General features: G+C 47.6%; 1 protein-coding gene across 1 annotated transcript in view; it reads right to left on the bottom strand.

The window, feature by feature from the left end:
* Positions 1–15,903: 15,903 nt before the first annotated feature.
* The window catches only part of CCL28 (chemokine (C-C motif) ligand 28), a 14,025-nt gene continuing 10,458 nt past the window's right edge, over positions 15,904–19,470 (bottom strand). Inside the window, exons 2-3 of the mRNA XM_005871031.2 lie at positions 17,075–17,201; positions 15,904–16,960 (exon numbers count right to left, since the gene is read on the bottom strand). Coding sequence (XP_005871093.1) covers positions 16,747–16,960; positions 17,075–17,201 — 341 coding nt within the window. The 3' untranslated portion in view covers positions 15,904–16,746. The remainder of the gene's footprint in view (positions 16,961–17,074; positions 17,202–19,470) is intronic.

The raw sequence follows: 19,470 nt of genomic DNA on the forward strand, positions 1-19,470 counted from the left end.
TTCTCAGGAGGTAGGAACATGTAATGATAACATTTAGTATTAGAAATGCAATCATTGAATCAATATTTACTTTTCACCTCCTCTGTGGCGGGGATTGTGCTAGACGAGTGAGGCAAACCCTAGCTACAGGTGCTTTTTGGCATTTGAAAGTGAGGTGTGCTAAGACTGTAAAATACACACCAGATTTTAAAGACTGGGGGATGGGGGCGGGCAGGAAGGAAGTATCCTGTTAATAATTTTTATGTGGATTACATGGAATGATAATTGTTATATTGGGTTCAATAAACTATACTCTCAAAATTAATTTCACCTGTTTATTTTTAGTTGATTTTTAGTTTTGGAATGTGGCTGCTAGAAAACGTAAAACGACATAAGCAGCTTCCATTTGTGCCGGACAACTGGAAGACAGACTCTGTCCTGTAAAGAGTTCAGAGTCTAAAGAGTGGAGGAGAGAAAAGGAAATATAGCAAAGGGCCGGGTTTCCAGCCTCTAACTCACTAAAGAGTAGGAAAGGGTGGGTTGGGAGGACCCTTCAAATTTGTCAGTAAAGGTATGGCCATCTGCTCAGGTGTAAACAGCTTTATTTTGCCCCAATATTCGATCAACTCAGGTTGAATTTCCTGTCAGGGCTATTTCTCCTGAAACCTTCCACTTTGGCAAGGTGGCATTGGGTTTTATGAGCTTTTACTGGGTTGTTGTTACATCAGAGGAGGGGGCTCAGCCCTACTTGTGGGTTCTGGTACTGGCCTCCCTTTGCTGACCAGGCAGGGTCTTGGCTGTCCCAGTGCTGCCAAATCCTAAGGCTTCACAGCTTTCATCTGATGCCCTGCCCAGGAGTCCACCCTCAGCAGCCCTCAGCCGTAGGCTCACTCAGCCCTGTTTGCAACAAAAGCCCACAAACCCTGCCAACCATAGTTTCAGCTCTCTTCTTTCCTCTCTTCTTTCCTCTGCATGACACGGAGCTTCTGTAATCCTTCCACACGACCCGGGAGCTGAGGGGCCTGCCCTGCCTGCCTGCATGTTGACATGTGTTCCACTCCAAAGTGATCTGGTGGGCCCCAGGGAGGTATCTTCCTCTCTCCAGAACTCACCTCCCTGGACAGTTCTGAATGGGAACTTGATTGAAAACCCTTCTGATTTAGCACTCCCTCCCCAACAATCCAGTGGTTTCCCACACTGCTCCCTCTAGGGTTTTCCCTCTCACCCCTCCTCTTGCCCATCTCTCACCCCTGAAAGGGTTACTACTGCGGGAGGATGCATGAAAGGCAGTTTTTATTTTATCTATTTATTTATTTTTTAAATCCTCACCCGACGATATTTTTCCCGTTAATTTTATACAGAGAGTGGAAGGGAGAGGGAGAGATAGAGAGAAACCCCAGTGTGAGAGAGACACATCAATTGGTGGCCTCCTGCATGCCCCGACCAGGGCTAGGAGCCTACAACCAAGGTACGTGCTCTTGACCGGAATCAAACCTGAGACCCTTCAGTCCGCAGGCCAACCTTCTATCCAGGGAGCCAAACCAGCTAGGGCGAAAGGCACTTTTTAAATAGCAAAATTAGCTATAGTTCAAGTGCTACACAAAGAAACATGCCCAAAGGACAAAGGAAGCTCACAGGAGGGGTATCTAACCCAGCCTAGCAGTCAAGGCTTTCCAGAGCATGCGATCTTCATTCATGTAGCACATGCTGAAATCTGGATTGAGCACTACTGTGTACCAGGCACTGTTCTGGGCTCAGGGGATCTGTGTGGTACACAAGACAGGCACGATTTCAGATCCAGGGAAGCTTGGTGGAAGAAAACTAGACACTATGTGAGAAAAGTAGCCAGTTGTGGTATCTTCAGGCAGTGATAATACAATGAAGAAAATAATGCAGAGTAATGAGAGAGAAAATGACTGTGGGGTGGATAAGTACACGGGGTGGTTAGGAAAGATCTCTCTGGCTTAGTGGCACTTGAAGGATGCGAAGGAGCCAATCTATGAAACTCTGGGCAGAGTGATGCAAGGCGAGGGGCCCCAGGGGCCAGGCTTGCCTGTTTGAAGAACAGGAAACACAAGGCCCACTGTCTGAGCTGAGTTCTGAAAGACTAACAAGACTTCTCTGGGTTGTAGAGCAGAAGGGCAGGAGGAGAGGAGGGGGAGGGGGAGTCATTGCAGAGAAAGGGATCCATCACATGTACAACGTGGGGACTGTGTCTTTCATCGAGAGTGAAGGCAAAGTTGTGATAAGTCACAGTGAAATCTCCCTTGGGCTGGGGTTTTCAGACAGGAGTGTTAATGGAGCAGAGCACCATATTTTCTCTATTCCATTGAGAGGGAAAGGAATGAGTTCAACGGAATGTCCTTCCCACACTGGGATCCTGAGTGCAATCTATTACTCACTTGTCACACTTGTAGTGAGTGTTTGCTGAGGCTCTGTTCTTTTCCAGCGATTCTAATAAGTGTCTTGTTTTACATTATCCCCTCAGTCAACCCCCCCTGGATAAACCTCAATTTACAAATGAGGACACTGAGGCATGCAGAGGTTAGGTAACTTATTCCAAGTGACTCATTTGCAAAGTAGCAAAGCTGGGATTCAAACCCAGGTCTTCTGATGTCAGAACCATGTTCCTTCCACTGTTCCATACACACACACAAAAAAAACAGTTGTGCTCAAAGACAGGGTGGATAAGGAAGGTAGGTAACTTCTCCTGAGAGGCCTCAGAGGATAGCACTTATTACCATAGCACAGGTCTGGTGCTTGGCTTGTGGTCTCAGCAGACTTCTTTTATCAGCTTGCTAAGAACAAGTTCATGTAGCCCTGGCCAGATGGCTCAGTTGGTTGGAGCCTTGTCTCATGCACCAAAAAGCTGCAGGTTCGATTCTGGTCAGGGCACATGTCGGGGTTGCAGACTTGATCCCCAGTGAGGGGTGTGCAGGAAGTAGCCGATCAGTGATTCTCTTATCTTTAATGTTTCTACCTCCCTCTCCCTTCCTCTCTGAAATCAATAAAAATATATTTAAAAATAAAATCAAATAAATAAAAACATATCCTCGAATAAGGTTAAAAAAAAAAGAACAAGTTAATCTCTGAAGGGTGCACTACATTAACAAGTTACAATGCATAAAATCAGAATGCCAGCTTACTACTTATAATACAAAAGGAACCCCACCCCTCAAAATTGACATCACTCACCTTCCAGGTCAACCCACATAGGAGCCAAGTCATCCTCAGAACACTGGTTGGCAAACATGGAATTGGGAAAGAAGTTAAACACAGCTCTTTCAGGCTATCAAGTTAAGATAACATGATGTATTCATTTGTCAATAGGACAGTCTTCCCAATAGGGATGGAGATATACCAAGGCCATACAGCTACCGATTGCCTTCCCCATGCCACTTTAAGACTGGCTTTGCTCATGAGACTAGAATCCTTGACGTCCACCCCCAAGCTCTTTTCTGTGGACTGCCCTAAGCTGAACACTTTGCATTTGTAGCTATGACTCCCCTTTTTTATGAGCCCATGGCTGACGATCTCCATTTCCTACCATCAATTCCTTTTTTAAAAAATATATTTGTATTGATTTTAGAGAGGAAGGGGGAGAGAGATGGAAACATCAATGATGAGAGAGAATCATTGACCAGCTGCCTCCTGCAGACCCCCTACTGGGGATCGAGCCAGCAACTCCGGCGTATGCCCTGACCGGGAATTGATCTGTGACCTCCTCCTGGTTCATAGGCCGATGCTCAACCACTGAGCCATGCCGGCTAGAGCTTGAAAACAAAAACCTTATTGGAATGGTCCTATGAGGAAGGTAAGGGTGGGCTGTAGTGCATTCTTCCAAAGCCTAGCAAGAAGATGGGGGAACACCCCTATCCCAGGACACCACAACCCCAAGAGAGCTGAAAGAACCTCAACGGGTCCCATGGCTCCATGGGCTCAGAGGGCAAGAGGAGCCAGAGCTATACCGCTGCTGTGTACAGACCTGGCTATGGTTTTGCTCTGCCACCCCCATGGCTGTTTGCCTTTGTCTTCGGGCTTATTTCCTCACAGTGTAACCCACCCCATTTTTAACGTTGTTTCTGTAAACTAGACCTGTTAACTAACACGTGACTGCAGATAAGCAGTTTGCTTAAGAAGTCTAGGAACTGACTTCTAAGCAACAGACTCTGACCTTCAGGCATTCTAGCCCTTGGAGACTGGCCGACCTTCAACCTTAAAACCAGGATGATGAGGAAAACCAGGATGACAAAAACCAGACCATCACTTGACCGGCTCTGAGGTGGCTATGGGAGTAGACTGTGCTGACTCACACACAGAGCCCTCAACAGAAAGCCCACAACTCCCTCTGGTTTCCTTTGTTCTGTCTTTCTCTTCCCGGAGCATAAAAACCCCTGCCTGCACTGACATATTAATATGGTCTTTGTGACAAGAGTCCACCCTCTTCTCAGGCTGCCAGCTCTTGAATAAACTGAGTTTTCCTTCTACCAACCCCTGACTCTTCAGAATTGGCTTGTGGCAGGCAGCCGAACCTGTGTTGGGTATCAACAGCACAAGATGGTTGCAACCAGTCTCAGCATCATGTTCTCACAACAACATTCAAAGATTGAAGAGGGAGAAAGGGCATCCTTCTCTAAATCCCTTTGGAAGAGCAAAGATAACTTTTCCGGAATTCCCCCATGGACTTTGCGTAGCTGGTTGGGCAGAGTTATACCATATGCCCATTCCTAAGTCAATCATTATAGAGGAATTACAGGTAGCTTCAGCCTTCCCTAAAGCAAATCTGGATTCTGTTCACAGGGAAGATTGAGCAAAAGGCTGAAGGATAGGCAGGGACCCTGTCTGGTGGGTGAAGGAGTCCCTCGCTGTTCCACTTGACCTGCTCATTTCCTATGTGTGGGTTTGGGTACCAGGAGGCAGCATGGAGGTTGAGCTATATCATGGGACTCTTTCTGCCAGGGGGTTCATGCCAATACACTCCCTTTAAGCCCTAATTGGTTGCTGGTTGATTTATTTTGAAGATACCATTTATTGGTATATTAGCCAATACTCTTTGGTTGCAAAGAACAGAAACCAACACAAAGTGGCTTAATCACTTGGTTCACATAATGAAAATCTAGGCAGTTGGGGTAGTTTTTTTTTTTTTTAATATTTTTATTGATTTCAGAGAGAAAGGGAGAGAGAGATAGAAACATCAATGATGAGAGAGAATCACTGATTGGCTGCCTCTTGCACACCCCCCACTGGGAATCCAGCCCACAACCCAGGCATCTGCCTTTGACTGGAATCAAACCCGGGACCCTTCAGTCCACAGGCTGACGCTCTATCCACAGAGCCAAACCAGCTAGGGCTAGGCAGTTGGTTTTATTTCAAGGACAATTGGATCCAAGAAGTCAGTTGATGTTGTTTACTATTACCATGCTCTTCATCTTTCAAAAAATGATTTCCTTGGCTTTGGCGTTTTTCTCAGAAAGGCTTCTTCCTTGCTTAAGATTCCCACCCTACAAAGTTAGTAGACAAGACAGGCAAACTCCTTGTCCCCATAGAGCTTACTTTCTAGGGGAGTGGTCGAAGGAGAAACACACTCCTGCGTTTCTCCTCTGTTCCCAGTGCTCTCCTGCAACACTGATTTACCTCTGACACCAGACGTGGGTGTTCCACAAATGAAGCAATTCTTTGATGCTAGCTGACATCCTACGGCTTAATTCTGACATTATTTACCAGGAGATATCATCAGATCCCACAGGTTAAGAACCCAGTCCTACAAGACTGCCTCCCACTCCAACCCAAATCAGATGCCAATCAAAAGTCTAGGTGATTGTTGCCAGGCCAGCATGGCTCAGTGGTTGAGTGTTGACCTATGAACCAGGAGGTCACTGTTTAATTCCTGGTCAGGGCACGCCTGGGTTGTGGGCTCAGTCCCCAATGAGGGGTGTGCAGGAGGCAACCAATCAGTGATTCTCTCTCATTATTAATGTTTCTATATCTCTCTCCCTCTTCCTTCCTCTCTGAAATCAATATCTCTCTTTCTATATATATATAAAAGGCTAATATGCTAAATGTCCGACCGTTTGACCATTCAACTGGTAGCTATGATGTGCACTGACCACCAGGGGGCAGATACTTAATGCACAGGCATGGAAACATGGAACGGACAAATGAATCTCACAGGGAAGGGGGGAGGGGGACAATGGGAAGAGATTAACCAAAGATCTTATATGCATACTAGAGGCTCAGTGCACGGATTCATGCACCAGTGGGGTCCCTCAGCCTGGCCTGTGGGGATCGGGCCAAAACCAGCCTGGTGCATGGATTTGTGCACTGGAGGGGGGTCCCTTGGCCTGGCCTGCGGAGATCAGTTTCAAATCTGTGCACTGGGCCTCCCACATCCCCGAGGGGTCCCGGATTGAGAGAGGGCACAGGCCAGGCAGAGGGACCCCACCGGTGTACAAATCTGTGCAGCAGGCCTCTAGTCTATATATATAAAAGGCTAATATGCTAAGTGTCCCTCCAACCAATCACTATGACACACACTGACCACCAGAGGGCAGATGCTCAATGCAGTAGCTGCCCCCCTGGTGGTCAGTGTGCTCCCACAGGGGGAGTGCTGCTCAGCCAGAAGCCAGGCTCAGGGCTGGTGAGCGCAGCGGTGGTGGCAGGAGCCTCTCCTGCCTCTGTGGCAGCGCTAAGGATCCCTTGGGGGATTTTTGCCCGCTGGCTGGCAGGCGGACATCCCCCGAGGGGTCCCAGACTGTGAGAGGGTGCAGGCCAAGCTGAGGGACACCCCCCAACACCCAGTGCACAAATGTCGTGCACCAGGCCTCTAGTTGGTTAATAACATCATATAATTTCAGGTCTACAACTTTATAATATGTTTGTGTACTCAACTGGGAGTTCACTACCCAAAGTCTAATCTCCTTTTATCACCTTGTATTTGAGCCCCTTCACCCTCTTCATCTGAGTCTTTTGTAAATTTGTCCTTGTAAAACTTAGAAAAATAACGTTAAAATGGCATAGACCTTGTTGAGGTTGCGGGAGGCATGTGGAGGGCATGACTGTGTAATTTTACTGGCCTCCCTGGGCTTACTCATTCCATCTCCACTGGGAGGAAGAAGTGACTTACCTGGAGAGAGGCTTTGGGAGAAGACAGCAGCTATGTCCTCTCCCCCTGCTGGGAGCAGCGGCCTGCAGGAGGGGTGCTCTCAGTGGCTCTCTACCATGGTGTAGTTTGATGTAGCAGCTGAAAGAGGCCCGCCCTGGCCACCCACAGCCTGTGCCTGGGAGGCCAAATCTGTGATTCTGGAGCACAGGGTTAGGAAGCCCACAGATTCCACACACCTACACCATGTCCTTTACCTTGGCTTTCAAAGGCAATACTTAAATCCCAACCCACATTGTTTCAGAACTTGACAAGAGAAGAGGACTTTTCTTTTCTTTTTTAAATATATTTTATTGATTTTTTACAGAGAGGAAGGGAGAGAGATAGAGAGTTAGAAACATCGATGAGAGAGAAACATTGATCAGCTGCCTCCTGCACACCCCGCACTGGGGATGTGCCCGCAACCAAGGTACATGCCCTTGACCGGAATCGAACCTGGGACCCTTCAGTCCGCAGGCCGACACTCTATCCACTGAGCCAAACCGGTTACGGCAAGGACTTTTCTATTTATGGCCCCTCAGACTCCTAACAGATTTATACAAATTGTTCCGTACGTACTTTCAGAGTAAAATTGTAAAAGTTTAACATGTCTATTTTGCTGTTTTCCCCCCTCCAATATCAGTCTGGATCCAAGCAGGAAAGAGAAAACACCCAGTAATTTATTGTTTAAAAATATATTTGTATTGATTCAGAGAGGAAGGGAGAGGGAAAGAGAGAGAGAAACATCAATGATGAGAGAGAATCATAGATCAGCTGATCAGCTGCTTCCTGCACACCCCTTAGCCCGCATATGCCCTGGCTGGGAATTGAACTGTGACCTCCTGGTTCATAGGCTGATGCGGCTGATCAAGAATACCTTCCCTTCAGATAACTGGTTATATATTTGGGTGGCACTGAGAGGTTCTTATCACTCCATTTCCTTCCTAACAAAAGTCTGTACCTGTTGTCTCTTGCTCTAGGCTTCCTATCTTTATGGATTTATGGCTTTTTAGAAAATCCATGTATGATCATTTTAGTCAGTTTCACTAGGAAGCAAAGGTCAACATATGCTTAATTCATATTGTGGATGGGAAAAAAAGCGGGGGAGGGTTCTATGGAAAGTAACTCACAGGTCTATAACTTTTCTTTGGGAGGGGGTAATTTTTATTGAATTTATTGGAGTGACATTGGTTAGTAAAATTATATTGGTTGCAGGGGTAGAGTTCTCTAAGACATCATCTGTATATTGTACTATGTGTTCACCACCCAAGTGAAGTCTCCTTCCATCACCATTTATCACCCCTTTATACTCTTCTACCTTCCTCCACTCCATTCCTCTCTAGTAATCACCACACTATTGTCGGTGAGGCCTGTAGGTTTTTAGTAAAAGGTTTCTCTATGCTTTAAGCAAGCCCTGTTTATTGTTTCTGTGAATCTAGGTTAACATACCTTTGTAATAAGATGTAACCACCCTCAAGAGAGCACATAATCTTGTTGAACTATAACCCAGTTCCTGCCTTGCTTCCTCCCACCTCCAGGTCACCTTCCTTATGTTCCTTCCTTAATTTTAAGTGCATAAAAGGAGCTGTAAAACTATTATTCCCTGGAGCATTTGAGAGCTTGCTCCCCAGCATATGTTATCAGTTTGGCTCAAATAAACTAATTCTCTACAGGTTTGGACGTTTCTTAAGCCGACTGGACGTCTCTGTCCTGGTCTTAGTGGTTCCTGTGCCAAAGGAGCTGACCCACCAACTCTCACCCTCAGCAGAGGTTATGGGTCCAGGCTGGCCCCAACTTCAGGAAATAAGTGTCAAACTCTCAGTGGTCCCATTGAAGCCCTGCCTAGATTGAGACCAGGAAATCACTTCTCTCCAAAGGCATTCTCCTCTCTAAATTTTCTCATAAGCACTCCTCTTTCAACTCACTAACACCCTTGTATCAATCAGGGTTCAACCAGAAAAACTGACCCCCTAGGAGAGAGAGCTATACTACTATATATTAAGGGATTGATTGCAAGGAATTGGCTTACGTGATTGTGGAGGCGAACCCACAGGTCAGACCAGCGGGAAGGGCGGGCTGGAAGCTGCACTCACAGGTGGGATTTCTTTTTCTTCAGAGAAGCCTCGGCCCTGCTCTTAAAGCTTTCACCCGATTGCATCAGGCCTGCCAGCTTATGTAGACATCTCCCTTAAAGTCCACTGACTGTGGGTTTTAATTATAAAATACCTTCTCCGCAACAGGTTACCTTTTGCTTGAATAAAGACTGTAGCTTAGCTAAATTGACACATGAACGTGGCCATCACACCCGTTTTATGGGTTGAGTATTTTTAGAATTGTGAAACCGTGCTTGAGTGTTTCCTTGGAAAATCTGCATCTTATCTGAGCGCTCGCTTTGGAATTTTATACCTGCTATACCAATTTAATTTCCTTATGTATCATCTTGATGCTCAGCATCAAGAGAATAGTTCAGAGTAATGAGCCCCCTGAATCTCCCTGCCTCACCCTCAGTTTGTACCCCGAGTTTCTGCTCAGGGCCTCTCTGGGTCTCCCTGGTTCTTAAACTGACTGCTATGCTTTGCAGTCCTCGCCTTACACTGATGCGTGTCCCGTTCCTCCTGCCTCACTCATTAACTGGCTATGCTTGGTAAGCCCCATATTCTTTTTTTTTTTTTTTAAAGAATAGCTTTATTGATTTTTAAGAGATAGAGAAGAGAGAAACATTGATATTAGAGGAACATCTAATATGGGCTGCCTCCTGCATGCCTCCTCCCTGGGATCAAGCCCAAAACCTGGACATGTGCCCTGACTGAAAATCGAACTAGCAACCTGTCAGTGCAAGGGATGATACCCAACCAACGGAGCCACACCGGCCAGGCCTAGGCCCCATATTCTTAGAGAACATTTCAGGTTCCCCATCTGTTCCCACCTCATTCAAGGAGTGAGCCTTCCTCCAGTTTGTCTTATGCTCTGTCTCTACATTGGAGGTGCAGTGTGGCTCTGACCTCTGTGCTGGAAAGCACCAAGCCAGGTCGAGTCCTCCATCCCTTACTGGATGTCAGACCTCCATCCTCACAACCGCATAACTCTTATGGAACAGACGTTACTCTTGCTTACATTAGAGTTACCTCCCGTATTGGTGATATCTCCTACCCATCCCCAAGCTGGAAGCTTTGGGGACAGATACTGCTCTGGTTCATGTTTCTATGGCTTCTAGCATCTGACACAATGCTTTGCCTAAAGTAGACCCTTAATAACTATTTTCTGAAATGAATGTATTTGACCGGGATTATTATTTCCCTAAGGCCAGCTGGTGTGGCTCAGTAGTTGAGCATCGACCTATGAACCAGGATGTCACAGTTCGATTCTTGGTGGGGCCACGTGCCCAAGTTATGGGCTCACTTCCCAGTAGGGAATGTGCAAGAGGCAGCCGATCAATGATTCTCTCTCATCATTGATGTTTCAATCTCTCTTTCCCTCTCCCTTTGTCTCTGAAATCAGTAAAAATATATATTTTTAAAAAACCATTTTGTGAAGGAGCTGCACATATGATCTCTGAGTCAGGAAACTTGGCTTTGAGCTTACCCTTGTTAACCTCAGTTTTTCTAGCCCTCACTCTCTTCATCTTTCAAATGAGAGGTTTGGGCCAGATGATTTTCAGAGTTCCTGCTATGTTCTTAAATTCTAAGATGGTTTTAATGCCTCAAGTGAGAATGCTGGTTTGTTTTCACAGTTCCTCAAATAAACAATCTTTGCTCCAAGGAGAGAGATATGCTATTCAGAGTGACAAAGTTTGAGTTGCTGGGATGACAGTGAGCAGGCAGCCCTATCCTGCCCTAGCTTGCCCTGCTTGGGGGCAGCAAGCTGCTCACACTGCACCCAATCAGGGAGCAGGAAACTGGTCCATGCACTCGGATGACAGCAGGCGACGTGGGAGCAAATGAAGGGCGAGAAGAGAAACGGAAGGCACTTCCTTAAAGAGGGCAGTTTCTAAGAAAAGAAAGACATAATGAGTGAAGAACCATGTCTTTGACGCCACTCCCGATATGGATGACAGGAAAGCCATTACGAGTTACTGTCAGTGAAAGTAGGTGTGGTGGCAAGTGGAAGCAGAAGGAAAGGAAACACAAACACAAATAAAAACATGATGAAGCTCCCCGAATCATCTCCTCGTTTCAAATAGCTGTAGCTAGACTTTATCTTTAGCCCTTGTGTTCTCTCTCTAACTTCCCCACCCCCCAACCGAGGTCTCAGAGGTCTTTATGACTAAAAAACAAAACAAAACAAAAGGCAAGGGGAGGGGAGGCTCTCAGTCCAATCACTGAAACAGAAGTTACTTCTGTGCTGTGAAACAAATAGCACGTGTGACTCAGAGATGGGGACACAGTATTTTGATGCTCAGTTAAGACATCTTGTAATCCCACCGCGCGAATGGTCAGATTCTACCTCACTTGAGTGTAAGCCCCCAGGGCCCGAGGGCACGGCTCCAGTGGTGCTTGGGGACCAGTGAGTTTCGTGCTTCTGCTCCGGCCTTGTTTCTGCTGCCTTGGTGCTGCCTCAGCTACCCACGACCCGCATGGAGTTGCTGCTGCCCGGGGCACAGGCGCCCTCTGTTCTGTGAGTGACAGCCCCAACGTCACCACTCGGGCTGTGCGAAGACACTGCTCTCCCCTTAGCTAGTTTTTCTAAAGCACAAGGCAGATCCTGTCCCAACTGATCGCGATACGACCAAGGCCAGGGTGCATTGTCTAGCAGGTGCTCCAGTGCTAGGAGTCAGAGTGTGGAAGTCGAGTTGAAGAGAATGCCTTTACTCTCAACGATTTTCCTCACTTTGAACAAACCAGATTACAGTCGTCCCCTAAACAACGCAATAGTTACTGAGCACCTCTCATGTGGCAAGCACAGTGCTCTGCGTGACCTCTTCGCAACCATCTTTTTAAAAAAAATCTTTATTGTTGAAAGTGTTACAGTTGTTCCCTTTTTTCCTCATTGACCCCTTCTAGCCCACACCTGCCCCCTCCCCCTTTTTAATGACTTAAAACAACAGAAATTTATTATCTTAAAGTTCTAGAGGTCCGAGGTGTGAAATGAGTCTCACTGGGCTCAATGCAAGGTGCCAGTAGGTCCGGGCTCCTTTTGGGGACCATCTGTTTCCTTGCTCTTTCTGGCTTCTAGAGGCTTCCCAGGTTCACAGGCTTGGGGCCTCTTCCTCCAGTTTCGAAACCAGCAGCGGGCGATGGGTCGAATGTTTCTCACAGTTCTTCCGAGAGACAGATGGTTCTTCTTTTTTTAAATACACTTTTTTAAAAATTGATTTTAGACAGAGAGGCCGGGAGAAACATCAGCTGCCTCCTGCACGCCCCCTACTGGGGATCAAGCCCACAACCCAGGCATGTGCCCTGACCGGGGATCCAACCTGGGTGCACCAGATGATGCGCCACCAACTGAGCCACCCCGGCCAGGGCCAGATTATTCTTCTGCTGTCCTGTCTCCTTCTCTGACTCCACAACAACGATCTTTGAAACCATCTGCAGATCAACAAACCAACATTGTTCACAGGGATTTCAGTGGAGGGCTGTCTGACCAGAGGGACCCAGGGTTTTTTCCACCACAAACGCTGCACAGACCGAAAATCAAATGTCAACATAGCTTTCAAAAATAATGTCCACTTTATCAAAAGGCTTTTGGGAGAAATTTCTTTCAATAAGAAACTCTCCCACTTCATTTACAGTTGATTTCAATTTATAAAAATAAATGGAAGAGCAAGAGTTTTCAGAGATGGTTAGCTTATTTAAAAAAACAGGTTCACTGACAGTTTTAAAGGTGTGTGTGTTTAAATAACAGGAGCTAATGCCAAGAAAATTCATACAAAACTCTTAAAACTAACATTTTATTCAATTATTTACATAGCAGTCATTGTGAACATATTCGCTCCATATACTGCTCTCTCTTCACCACCTCGGATTTCTCCACCTGAAATATGGGGAAACGTGCCTGGTTTGGAAATTTACTTTGGGGAACTATAAGGGCCATGTTTCTCCTTTTACCCCTAGGTAGTAACGTGAGCCTGTTTTGGATTAAGGAGCTATTTCTCACATAAAAAAAAAAATAAGGTGATTGTATTAAGGGCCACACCCAGTTCCGATAGCCTTGTTCAGGCCTGTCCTTGCAGGAGTCAGAGCTTCCAGTCCTCACCTTCCATCTGCTCCGAATCTCTGAAATGGCGTCTCATGTAATAGACTGCAAATCAACTTACCTTTATTCCCCGAAACAAGAATATTTCCTCTCTATCTCCTCCACCCGAAGAGTCTAAGAACTCAGTGCCAAGCTTTCCAAATACCAGCTAGAGAGAGAGATTCGTGTCTACCTGCTCTGTCGCTGTGCTTGCCACCACAGGGAGTGGCTACTGAATGCCAGATTCCATCTTCTTTGTGAGCAGCTCTTACGTTCAGATATTCACTGAACGCCTTCTATGGACCAGGCCCGGGGGCTAGGCACAAGGTTGTTGGTGGGAACACATTCAACATGGCTTCTGCCCGCCTGCGCTTTTTCCAGGATAATGGGGTGCAGGGGACGATGCCTTACTGACCCAGGGCCACAGACCGGCTGGAGGTGCTGCATGCCTGGGTTCCACAGAATCAGCTCTCCCTGGTCACATACAGGCTCACACACGACACCTGCCCACCGCACGCCAGCCCCCTAATCATCCCCATCGCTGGGAGCAAAGGGGCACGGATAAGAGTCCTAACAAACAGGCCTCATCCAGGCTCCCCCAGTTCACCACGCTGATCTCACACCGAACTTGCCAAGGCCACGACCCTGGACTTCCAGCCTCCAGAACTGTGAGAAACAGATGCTTGCTGTTCCCAAGGAACCATTGTCCTCAGTTCCCCTGTGCTATCGGATTCTCACAACAAAACGCATGATGGGGCCGAGCGGAAGAATGCGGACTTTTTTACGTAATCTGCCTTTAAGTTGAAAGAAGAACCTGGTGAGGCAGGTTGCAAAGCCAAGGTGATAGATAGTGTGCACATTCTCCATTGCCTCAGATTAGGAAATTCAATAAAATCAGGTTGGGGCCTGCTTTCAGCTCTGGAGAGGGTACTGCCAGTATCAGCACCAACACGCCTGTAGCAGCACCAGCACCGCCTGTAGCAGCACCAGCACCGCCTGTAGCAGCACCAGCACCGCCTGTAGCAGCACCAGCACCGCCTGTAGCAGCACCAGCACCGCCTGTAGCAGCACCAGCACCGCCTGTAGCAGCACCAGCACCGCCTGTAGCAGCACCAGCACCGCCTGTAGCAGCACCAGCACCGCCTGTAGCAGCACCAGCACCGCCTGTAGCAGCACCAGCACCGCCTGTAGCAGCACCAGCACCGCCTGTAGCAGCACCAGCACCGCCTGTAGCAGCACCAGCACCGCCTGTAGCAGCACCAGCACCGCCTGTAGCAGCACCAGCACCGCCTGTAGCAGCACCAGCACCGCCTGTAGCAGCACCAGCACCAGCACCGCCTGTAGCAGCACCAACACCGCCTGTAGCAGCACCAGCACCACCTGTAGCAGCACCAGCACCAACACTGCCTGTAGCAGCACCAGCACCAGCACTGCCTGTAGCAGCACCAGCACCAGCACCTCCTGTAGCAGCACCAGCACCAGCACCGCCTGTAGCAGCACCAGCACCAGCACTGCCTGTAGCAGCACCAGCACCAGCACTGCCTGTAGCAGCACCAGCACCAGCACTGCCTGTAGCAGCACCAGCACCAGCACTGCCTGTAGCAGCACCAGCACCAGCACTGCCTGTAGCAGCACCAGCACCAGCACTGCCTGTAGCAGCACCAGCACCAGCACTGCCTGTAGCAGCACCAGCACCAGCACTGCCTGTAGCAGCACCAGCACCAGCACTGCCTGTAGCAGCACCAGCACCGCCTGTAGCAGCACCAGCACCGCCTGTAGCAGCACCAGCACCGCCTGTAGCAGCATGCTTACTTTCAGGCTGGAGGTAACGCTGACGGCAGGCATCCTCTGGCCCTCTGTGAAGCACTAGGTGCACAGATCTTTATCTGAACGCCTCTCCCTCTGCCACACCTCTGTGTCCACATCTTCCTGGGCCCTCTGCCAGGGCTGATAAGAGAACAGGAAAAGTCTGGAGGCCTGGGCACAAGGCTTCTCTCTGCCACTTACTGTGTGAGTGTGACCTTGGGCAAATTATTTAGCATCTCTGAGGTCTCCTTATCCAAAAAGTGGAGAAAGCAATACAAAGCTCACAGGATTATTGGCGAGAGCAAATAAATGGCCTGCTAAGTTGGTGTCGATGAGCAGTGTTAGACAAAGGCCGCTTGGTGTTACTTTAGACTACACCAGGCTCAGCACCTCTGTGGGTCCCTTCTCACCTCCCAGTCTCCTGGCCAGCTGGGCAGCACAGGACACCTGACACCTGCCCAGGTGGACACGTGCTCCTGACATCTAATGGCTGATCATGAAACCAGGTCTGGCTCTCATCCCGAAGCTTCTGTGGACAAGGAAGGCAGAGGAGGATCCACCCACAGCGTGGGAAGGTGGTTAGGAGTTACAAGGCGTAGGCTCGCGTGTAGGGAGAGTACGATCATCCGCCTGGGACCCAATTCCTGACCTTCCCCGAGAGCCCTCAGAACTGACTTCAGGGTAGATGGCTCCTGGAGCAAAGCAGACCCTTTTTTTTTTTGTTTCAGCATCAAATTTATCAATCGGTAATTATCAACGGTGGTTATTCAAACTATGTATTTTAAAGTGATATTCAGCTAAAACTTTTCTATGTAGAAAATGAGCTTTAATGTTTATAAATTCTAAATAATGAGAAGAAATATACAAATCCACACAGGAAGCATTCTTGCTGAAAATGTTCAACCTGAGCATGATCATGAGGAAACAAACTCACAGACTTCTAAAAAAATATCCATGCCATGGGAAGAAAGAAAAAAAACAAAGGAACTTTCCTAGATTAAAATATACTAAAGAAATATAATGACTAAATGCAATATGTGAAACTTGATTGATTGATTGAAAAAAACTATATGAAATATTCTGGAAATAGTTGGAGAAATTTGATCATGAAATATATAGATAAGTAACTGTAATTTTTTTTTTTTTTGGTATAAAGCTGATAATGTGATCCTATAGAAAATGTCTTTGTTCTTGAGGGATGCCAAATTGTACCAGTAAAAATAAATTTAGGCGTGAAGTATCATAATGTTTATGTTATTTTCCAGTGGTTTACAAAAAAATGTATATATTTACATATATAATGTTTTATATACACACACAAAAATAGAGAGAAAAACAAGTATGGCAAAATATTAACAATGATTAATCTAGATGACAGGTATACAGGGATTCATATTACCATTCTTTCAAGTTCTCTGTAGGTTTGGAAAACTTTATAGAATAAAGTTGAAGAAATTGTATCTGTATGCTGTGCTCTTAAAATATTATATGAAGTTTTGCATTATCTTTTCATGTCATTTCTCAGTTGAGTGTATTATTGGCTACCTTTGCATACTGTATCATTAGTTTTTTTGCCCCCTTGGCTCCCAAAAGGGAACATTCCCATGATCAGTGCATACCCAGCCCCAGCCACATTCCCGGCAGGAATCTGTTCACAGGGTCGCTGGCTCGCTCTCCAACACGGAGCTTGGGGGCCGAGTGCCTGGTCTCGCCGGGTGTGCCCCGTGGCTGTGCCTCTTGCCATGGTGCTTCTTCGTGTGGCAAGCGTGGCCGTTGGCATGTTTCTTGGCTGCTTGCTTTTTCATCCACTGCTTAACAGTGTGACTGTGTGGGCTGACACAGATCCTCCGGTGCCTGACATGGAGGCTGCCAAAGAGGCAAGAAAAAGGTCACAGATAGAAAGAACAAGGAGACGCTGACTCCCAGGCCGTTCCCATGCAGACCCCGCAGGTGCAGGCCTCCCCGCCGCCGAGCACTCACATGACCGCCGCCAAGTCGCAGTCCCCGTCAGCTCTCTGGATGCGACACGTGTGCACTCTGTCCAGGAGCCGCCTGGGGACGTGATGGGAAACCGCAGTGCAGCAGCTGGAGGCGATGGGAAGTATGGCTGAAAGAGGACAAGAAAGAACATGTCGCACCTTACAGTTTGTAGAACAATTGCCTGGTTCGCATCTTAAAGACTCCGGAGAGGCTGGCTGGTGTGGCTCAGTGGTTGAGCGTCGACCTCTGGACCAGGAGGTCACGGTTCAATTCCCAGTCAGGGCACATGCCCGGGTTGTGAGTTTGATCCCCAGTGCGGGGTGTGCAGGAGGCAGCCGATCAATGATTCTCTCTCATCATTGATATTTCTATCTCTCTCTCCTTCCTTCCTCTCTGAAGTCAATAAAAGTATGTTTTAAAAAAAAAAGACTCCAGAGAAACAGAATGTTAATCCACTTGAGCGAGGGGCCGACAGGGACCCACGGGTGGCTTTGGTGGCAGACCCAGAGCAGGCCCCGGCTCTACCTTCCAGAACCTACACTGAATGGGGGGAGATAAAACTAAGTACAGATGAAGCTCAAACCGAGTGAAGAGCAGAAAGCCGCTCCGGACAGCCATGTGCTGGGGCTGCAGACGGACTTGGTAAAAGGTGGAAGAAGCAGGTTGACACAGTTCTGAAGAGAGCCCCACGTGGGCCCCGGAGCAGGTTTAAAAGTCCCCACCTAGCCCTAACTGGTTTGGCTCAGTGGATAGAGCGTCGGCCTGAGGACTGAAGGGTCCCAGGTTCGATTCCGGTCAAGGGCATGTACCTTGGTTGTGGGCACATCCCCAGTAGGGGGTGTGCAAGAGGCAGCTGATGGATGTTTCTCTCTCATCGATGTTTCTAACTCTCTATCCCTCTCCCTTCCTCTCTGTAAAAAATCAATAAAATATATTAAAAAAAAAGAGAGATGTCCACTTCTCAAGCTCAGGAGGGTCACAAATGGCCCAGCCGGTGTGGCTCAGTGGTTGCACGTCCACCTGTGAACCAGAAGGTCACGGTTGGATTCCCAGTCAGGGCACATGCCCAGGTGGCGGGCTTGGTCCCCAGGTGGGGGGCGTGCAGGAGGCAGCTGATGATCGGTGATTCTCTTTCATTGTTGATGTTTCAGTCTCTCTCCCTTCCTCTCCGAAATCAATTAAAAAAACAAAACATGGCCTTGTTTAAAAAAAAAAAAAAAAAAGTCCCCACCTGGGAAGGACTTGGCCGAATCCTGAAGGATTCAATGGCTGGAGAAAAATGGAGACTTATCCCGACTAAAGCAAGTGCATGGTCAGGAGTCCATGAAGGCCTGGGGTGGGAGGGGGCCGCTGGAAGAGGTCAATGGGGGATGGAGGGGACATATGTAATACTTTAAACCAACAAACAAAAAGAGTCCTGAGGCTGGAAAGCACAAGACGTAGAGAAGAGACCGCTGTCTGGATCGAGCAGCTAGGAAGGTGAATGACGGGGAGCATGAGGCACACCACGGAGGCCTTAATGTCAGCCTCAGGAGGTTTCGCTTCTATAAAATGGAGACCATTAAAGAATTGAGAAAGGGGAAGGGTTTTAGGAAAACCCATGTTGCGGTGATAAGCACGATGGACTAAAGTGGGGAGAGACTGCGGCAGGAAGTCAAGCTGGGAGGGGCTGACCTTACCCAGAGGGAAGGGGATGAGGGCAACACAAATGTGAAGGGAAATCGCACCCCTGCTAAATGTGTGTCTGCAGATTCCTGCCTGCCACAGGCGCACAGCACTCTCCTAGGCTTCCCATTCCACCAAGTGGCTAGTTACACAGTGGTTCTCAACCTTGGCTGCACATTAGAATCACCTGGGAATCTTTTTAAAATCCTGATTTCTGGGCCTCATCCTTTTTAAAATCAGGATTTTAAAAAGATTCCCAGGTGATTCTAATGTGCAGCCAAGGTTGAGAACCACTGTGCTAGTACATTTCTTTTAAAAAAACTAGAAATTAAAACCAAGAGGCTGCAGGTGCAGCCTGGTAATAACAGACAGAGGTTAGAATGTGAGGCTGAAAGAAATGATTTAAGCCGCTCTATGGTGTCAGCTGTAAGCAATAGAAGCGCCTTCCCTCGGGAGGGGAGAATACCTCTGAGTCCATGCTCCGCCCACATGGAGACAGGCTCCTCTCAGCGATGGAGTAGAGAGGTCATGAAATAAGGATATCTAGGTGACTCACTCTCTGGGCACCAAAATTTTCCACTGCCATTCATTCATCTATTCATTTAATTTTTTTGTTGTTGTTGTTATTTTTATTTTTTTAATTTATTTTTTATTGCTAAAAGTATTACAAAGGGTATTACATATGTGTCCTTCCTCTCCCCCCCCCCCCCCCCCCCCTCCCCCCCCCCCCC

The sequence above is a fragment of the Myotis brandtii genome, unplaced genomic scaffold, assembly GCF_000412655.1.
Source record: "Myotis brandtii unplaced genomic scaffold, ASM41265v1 scaffold328, whole genome shotgun sequence".
In the NCBI taxonomy this organism is placed as follows: domain Eukaryota; kingdom Metazoa; phylum Chordata; class Mammalia; order Chiroptera; family Vespertilionidae; genus Myotis; species Myotis brandtii.